Source organism: Poeciliopsis prolifica, unplaced genomic scaffold, assembly GCF_027474105.1.
Source record: "Poeciliopsis prolifica strain line A6 unplaced genomic scaffold, Auburn_PproV2 SCAFFOLD022, whole genome shotgun sequence".
Lineage (NCBI taxonomy): Eukaryota > Metazoa > Chordata > Actinopteri > Cyprinodontiformes > Poeciliidae > Poeciliopsis > Poeciliopsis prolifica.
Window position 1 is genome coordinate 3284342 of NW_026562397.1, and position 7300 is coordinate 3291641.

At 41.0% G+C, this 7300-nt stretch overlaps 1 protein-coding gene and 2 non-coding genes across 4 annotated transcripts in view; 2 read left to right on the forward strand and 1 right to left on the reverse strand.

The window, feature by feature from the left end:
* Nucleotides 1-6357, forward strand: part of p4ha3 (prolyl 4-hydroxylase, alpha polypeptide III) — a 38731-nt gene extending 32374 nt beyond the window's left edge. Inside the window, exons 7-13 of one of the 2 annotated variants that reach the window (XM_055045752.1) lie at nucleotides 1105-1284; nucleotides 3055-3119; nucleotides 3230-3389; nucleotides 4226-4288; nucleotides 4611-4679; nucleotides 5238-5334; nucleotides 5770-6357. In XM_055045752.1, the coding sequence (XP_054901727.1) occupies nucleotides 1105-1284; nucleotides 3055-3119; nucleotides 3230-3389; nucleotides 4226-4288; nucleotides 4611-4679; nucleotides 5238-5334; nucleotides 5770-5867 (732 nt within the window). In that variant the 3' untranslated portion in view covers nucleotides 5868-6357. The remainder of the gene's footprint in view (nucleotides 1-1104; nucleotides 1285-3054; nucleotides 3120-3229; nucleotides 3390-4225; nucleotides 4289-4610; nucleotides 4680-5237; nucleotides 5335-5769) is intronic. The other variant, XM_055045753.1, reaches the window with a different exon arrangement.
* Nucleotides 200-271, forward strand: trnad-guc (transfer RNA aspartic acid (anticodon GUC)). The gene has a single exon. It is a non-coding gene; the product is annotated as a tRNA-Asp (tRNA).
* On the reverse strand, nucleotides 352-422 carry trnag-gcc (transfer RNA glycine (anticodon GCC)). The gene has a single exon. It is a non-coding gene; the product is annotated as a tRNA-Gly (tRNA).
* Nucleotides 6358-7300: the final 943 nt, after the last annotated feature.

The window sequence follows — 7300 nt, forward strand, 5'->3', positions numbered from 1 at the left end:
ACAAGACCTGCTGCCGGACTCGTACCGATGTATTTCTAATCAAAAAATCATACCTTCGTGACTTCAGGGCACCGATGTGAAAGACTTTGAATTTTGGTGGAAGACATTGCATGATGGCAAGTAATTAAAAAACCCACTCAGAAACTGTAGATTGTCCTGAGCTGGATCCAGAAACACCAGGTGGAAGTCAGCAGGCAGCTCCTCGTTAGTATAGTGGTGAGTATCCCCGCCTGTCACGCGGGAGACCGGGGTTCAATTCCCCGACGGGGAGAATACACCTTTTTTTTATCTGCAACATACTATGATGTAAATTTTATATAACATCTGTCTTACAAGCAGAAAAATGGGGAGTGCATTGGCCGGGAATCGAACCCGGGCCTCCCGCGTGGCAGGCGAGAATTCTACCACTGAACCACCAATGCTTACATTCCCTCAATACTTTTCCTCTTTGTGCAGACACACACACATTCAATGCTTACAGTTCTCCACCCATCTCCTTGCGCAGACACACATATTCCTGTTCGTCCACCAAAGAACGTGTGACACGTGGAGCTTTTGTCCACCTGAACAATTAGGATTATCATGTCTTCATTAACAAACTGAATGTGGTTTAGTAAACGTGGTGCCTATCTGAAAGCACTGTATCATTTTAATTGTTTTAAACTCTAAATAATAAATTTGTGCTTGGAATATTGTAGACATGTTGTCAGTAGCTTTTAAATATTCTATTCTCACATATAGAATAGAATAGAATAGAATAGAATAGCATTTATTGTCATTGAACAGGATTCAACAAAATTTCTATTGCAACTCCCGTTGCAATAGTTTAAATCTTAAGTTTTTTTTACATGATACATGCACATCACCGCACACACCTATTTCTCTCTCTGTCTCTCTCTCTCTGTCTCTCTCTCTCTCTCTCTCTGTCTCTCTCTCTCTCTCTCTCTCTATATATATATATATATATATATATATATATATATATATATATATATATATATATATATATATATATATTGTTGTTTAGCTAAGGCATCTATATATATATATAGATATATCTGTTTTCACAGGTTTTTTTTTTTTTACCTGTTCTCACTCTTGCAGCCGATGCACTTTGAAAACCCCAGACTGTTCTGTGACCTCTTCACCAACAACAACAGTCCTGCACTGATCCTGCAGCCTGTGAGGCGGGAGGTCCTGAGCCTGCAGCCTCATGTGGAGCTTTACCACGACTTCCTCACAGACACTGAGGCGGATGACATCAAGAAGCTCGCCCAGCCTGGCGTAGGTGATCGTTGCTGGAGCATATTGTTTTCCAGCGTAAACGTTTAACTTTTATTTGTTTTGATTCTGGATTTGTTGAGCGATTCTGAAGCAGAAGTTCAGACAGTTTTTTTAATTCCTTTGTATTAGTAAAGAGAATAATGCCTAACATTTTGACCAGCTTTTATCTTTCAAAGGAATGGTTTTATGTAAAATCTACTTTTTTGAGCATTATGTAATACTACAATGTTATTCTACAATCAAAAATATACTCTGAGTGTTGTTTTAATTTTTTTGTGCATGTTTGGGGAATCCTGGAGTCTCCTGTGGCAACCATCTGGGGTGCAGGACACCCCTGCCACATGCCTTCCTCTCTCTGCTCCTCCAGACTAGCAGCAGCAGCAATTAGCAAACACCTGCTGGAACTATATGCCTGCTGAGTTTGGCATAGGAACAGTCTCAGTCCAACACTCCTAAGAAAAGTTGTAAACGGCATAATGAGGAGCATTGTTATGACAATATGCAGGAAGTGGACTGTTGGAAAGAGCAGGGGTTCCTTAAAGAGACAGACACCCAATTTCAAGGCATCAAATGATTACTTCCAACTTCTTTAAAGTATGTGTGACATCTACAGCATTATTATAACAACAAATCAAGGTAATATAGTTATTTGATTGTGCTATATAATGGCACCATGTGCCCAGAAAGTACATAATGCTGCTCCTTTATGCGCCCAATGTGTAGAAAAATATGTTTATTTTCATATTTGTTTGCTTTTAAATTTCTTCTACCTCCTCATGCTCTCTGTTTTATTGCTTTCTTATCATATTCCATCATTCTGGCCCCTTGCATTTAATGCGACCCTCCTGAGGAACAAGCTCAAAGTTATTATTTTTACTCTTGTCCTTTTTAATTTTCTCCTAACTCCCAGCCATTTAACCAGATATCGGAGCTGTGTTTCTTTTTCATGAAATCAAATGACCACTTCAGCATCTCAGTCAGATGCTCTTCCGGTTTTCAAGATGGTACAATCCATTCTCAACTTCTCTCAAACGCAAATGGCATTCTATTTTCTGAAGCATGAACCCCCCTTTTTTTTGTTGTTTAGCTAAATTCCTCCAGTAGAGCAAAATATCTCCCTGAGCTTTGCCAGGAAAACGCTGTGAGCCTCATGCAAAGATGAAATTTAACAGAAACCTTTCTCCTTGCTCTCAGCATGCTGACTCATGCACTTTAGGAACCGTTTGGTGGATTAACTAGGATGATGTCTCTTTAGTCTCTTTGAAGTTTCTCTGAGAGTTTTTCTGTCCGCTGGTCGGATGGAGGGTCAGTTTTCATGTCATCGCTGTCAGCTTGCGGGCTGATTGGAAGCAGGCCCGTGGTACAGCGATGGGAGGCACTTTAGGCTCTGGAGTCGTTTCCAACAGGTCTCTCAATTTAGAGATTTTTGGCATATTTCGCGAGTTTTCACGATAGGACGCTGTCCACTTCGGTATCCGAGGAGTTTAAACTGCAATTTATTTTTTTTTATTGTTGATTTGAATATCAGGTTTCTGTTCCACAGAGTGTGGCCATTTTATAGTTCTGTTGGCGATTGGCAAACATAAATTTAGCAGAAAGCAAAGTGATTGCCAACTACTTTTAGTGGTTTAGAGAAGTGGAGAGAGTCAGTCCAAAAACATGTGCAGTGACACAGTTTGCGGTTCATGTTAACAGCTTGAACAGTAAAAAAAGAAAAAAAAAGTCTAAATAAAACTTCTCATATTTTATTTTCTGCCCTTTCATAATAAGTTGAAGAGATCCGTGGTGGCAGCTGGAGAGAAGCAGGAAACAGCAGATTATCGAATCAGCAAGAGGTAAAAAAAAATTAAATAAAAAAATAATAATTAAACTATTGTTTCTGCTGCTGGTGTGCATCAGAACATCCAGAGGCATAACAAACTGACTAGGTATGTTTCATTTCTAGTGCGTGGCTGAAGGGCTCGGAGGGCTCCACCGTTGAGAGGTTGGACCGAAGGATTTCTGTGGTGACGGGTTTGAACGTGACACACCCATATGGCGAGTTCCTGCAGGTGGTGAATTATGGGATTGGTGGACACTATGAGCCGCATTTTGACCACGCCACAGTAAGTCAACAAGTTGGTTGCCGTAACTTGGTTAGCTTTAAGTTCATTTCCCTTAAACTTTTCTGCACTTTTCCACATTTTGAGCACAAAGTTGTATTTATTTCCCTTTATTTGGGAGAGCAACACAAAACCATGCATGAATTTGAAGTGTAAATTGAACGGAGCATGGACTTCAAAATCTTTTACCGATTAAAGTTTGAAGTGTGGCATTCATGTCTGTTCACGCCCATTTTCTCTTATTTCTCTCATCACCATGGTTACACCTCTAACTCTGTGGGTGCCTGTCTAATGCAGTCTGCCTCATTGAGAGTCAGGGGTGCTGTGGTGGTACCGGGGCAAAGCACGACCCACCTCTTGAGGCCTTAGTCTTCGTGGCGATGGTTGCAGGTTCAGTTCCTAGCTTAGAGACATTTGCCTCATGTCTTCCCCCTCTCTCTCATTACCCTGTTTCCTGTCAAACAAAACCTAGAGCCAACAAAACCTTTAAAAAACACTACTAATGAAATGTTTCTTAAAAAAGCCTCATTGAGAGTCAACATCTTTGCTAATTCTTGGTCAAACCAATTGTGCTCAGTCAGATCACATTGAGAGTTTTCATGAGTAGACAGATTTTCAGTTGGATTTACATCTGGTCATTGACTAGGCCATTCAACCACAAGGTGTTCTAATGTAAGTGTACTATTCTATGTACACATTGATGCACCAATAAAATAAACGGAAGTTGGTTGCTGTAACATGACAACACATGATAAAGTTGAAGGACAAATATCACATTTACAAGGTGCTGCATGTGTTGGTTAAGTGTTGATAGTGTTTCCGTGTCTTTTTAAAACCAGTCTCCCTCCAGTCCTGTTTTCAAGCTGAGAAGTGGGAACCGCATGTCGACCTTCATGATCTACGTAAGTCAAATCTACGCTTTTGGCTTGAGGTTGCTGGTCAGATTCCTGTAGTTTTACCGTGGGCTCATCCGGCGGTTACCGGATGAGCCCCTGCGTAACCCTAACCCTTTTATCGCACGATGCTTTTCCAGCTACTCTGACTTTCATATTTACAACTTTTCTCAGCAATTTCCTTTTTACATGTGAATAAACTGATCGTAAAATGTGATAGCCGCGAGAAATAACGATCCCTAAAACATTTCGACTGGCAAATTTCACTTGCATTTGTTACATCAAGGCATAAGCACAAGACGCTGCTCTAAAGGAATGTTATTTTCCACAGCTCAGCTCAGTGGAATCTGGCGGCTCGACGGCCTTCATATATGCCAACTTCAGTGTTCCAGTTGTGGAGGTAAAAAACTTCGGTTATCATCAAGACGTTTCTCCTAACTTTATGTGTCGGCGTCAAGACTGAGTTACGTTCACATTCACCCACTGCTTCTAATCCAGCTGTGTAAGAAATATAAATGGAGAGATTTTCTTACCAACAGCTCTGCATCCAAGTTGAGGTTTTCTTTTCTGGTTGCCAGGAAACTCTTTTATGTCACTCCATTAAGTCGCGCAATCATTCATATTCCTGGCAAATTTGGGCTTAAAGTAATCTTTTAATTTTACCAACATATTTTCTCTGAATGGAAACCATCTGAATGTTTTGTGGAGTTTACTTTACGTCTTGTAATTGGAATCTTAGTTGCGTTTTAACTCTGCATAAAAAAGAAGGAATCACACATAGAGATGTACTGCCTGAAACCCCTGTTACAAATCATGATAACATGTTTGACCTCTTAGAAAACTGGACAAATTCAAGTAAATTGGTATTAATTAGATTTAATTTAGGAGGTGCTGTAAAAATTAAATTGTGTTAAATATATTCAATATATTAAAATCTGTTCTTTCTGGTATTTCTTAGAAAGCTGCCATCTTTTGGTGGAACCTCCACAGAAATGGTCAGGGAGACGAAGACACTCTGCATGCTGGCTGCCCGGTGCTCATCGGTGACAAGTGGGGTAAGACTTTGTGTTCCTGCTCGAGACTTTTGTTGAAAGTCCAAAGAAATGCCGTCAGCTTCCAGAAACATTAATCTGATCTCCTCATGCAGGAGAGCTGGAGCCCATCTGTGTTTCATTTTGAGTCTGAGTATGTTTCTGCTGCTGGTGTGCATCGAACTCTGCAGTTCAGACTCTGAGGGCTCATCTTGGAAAGTGAACATCTGCTGCCGGTTGGCTCAGACAAGTGAAATCTGTTTCGCAGGCTATTTAAACTGACCTCAGCACATTAATAATGATGATAATAATTGGGAAGCAGCTGCAAAAGTAGTCGCTGTGCAGGTCAACAACAACTTGCAGTGCAAAAGCAGATGGGAATGCTTGTTGGAAACGTGTTTGGAAAGGCTGAAAAAGAGATGCATTTGTCAACGCTGTTTGCTTATTTTTGTTTGACAGCAGTTCCAATATGTCTCTGTGCCACAGTGGCCAACAAATGGATCCACGAGTACGGCCAAGAGTTTGAGCGTCGCTGCAGCCTGAACCCTGAGGAGTGAGAGGGAGCACAAGCCTTTACTACTGTCAGGCACGTTGGCAAGAAGAGACGAGAGAGAGAGCATGTGTGTGTGTCTGTGTGTGTGTGCACAGACGAGGGAGGGACCGAAGGGGCCAACCTACTTCTTTGATTGGAGCCCGGGGCCCCAGGGAGCCTTGACAGTTCTGCTGTGGATGTGGAGGTGAAGGTGGAGCAAAATCAGCCCATGAAGACCAACTGTTTCCATCAGTCACTTCATGCTAGTGGAGGAGTGTTTACATTGCTTGCATTTCGCAGGAATGCTGGAAGATGCTCGTGCAGGGCACGCAACGTAAATCATCAAATGAAACTTGTCCTAAATTTGGTCATCATTGACAATGTAAAGTTCAGACTGCGTAAAACATCTCATTCTGTCACGCCTGATAGAAGAGTCTCATCACTGTCACTGTTTCTCACTCAGACTGATGAAAACGTGGTCTAACAAAACAAATAAAGTATTAAATCAGCCTCTATCTATGTCTCATACTTATATCCCTGTTAGTCTGACTGGTTTTAAATCTCGCTGAATAAACACAGCTGACCTTGAGTGCATATTTCTCAGATGTGTGTCAAAATACCTGGTAACTCTATGAACCAACCTCAACCTATTTTCAGGTCGAGGTTGGTTCGTAGAGTATTAAAATCTCAAATCCACCGAACCCTTCTGCATGGAAATGTTGTGGGGAACGTTCTACCGCTTGACTGGCAGAGATCTAAACTTAATACTTTTTTGTTCCCGCAGAGACATAAATTTTCTTTCCAGCTGAGCTAGCCTTTCCAGCCACAGGCAAACACACAGAAAATATATGAAGAGAGCATGTAACAGATCTCTATTGCACATTCCTGCGCACACACTGAGCAATATTTTCCCATGGAGCTGTTAAAGAGAGGAAGGTTCCTCTGTATTCTTTCGCTGGAAGCTCTCGTGAAAAGCTTGAATGTACAGCAAAAGTGACCACTGGACTTTGACAGCATTATTTAAAAACACATTTTGGAGCTTATATTGTTTATAACTGGTAATCATGTGGTTTACTTACACTATGGGCTTTAATTAAGTTTAGAAGTTTATGCTGTTAGGATGTCCGATCTGCAGTCGAATGAACCAGAAAGTTTGGAAAACTAAAGTCACTGATGTGACATTATTTTTTCCCCTCTCCCTACACTCACAGTGCAGCTCTCACTGTTACCACAGCAAACATGCAGGGTAATTCTCAGCGGCTGTTCAAACTACCTACAACATGCATGAGAAGATCTTTGGTATTCTGAAACAAACTGTCAAAAACAAACACTGGAGAAAAATAGAAGCTTTAAGTGATCCGCCCAAAAAACAAACTGAATATGCAACTCATGTGGTTTCCAACCTGATTAAATTCCCTCATGTGAGTGGGTTTGAATTATTCATGTCATTACAGAGTC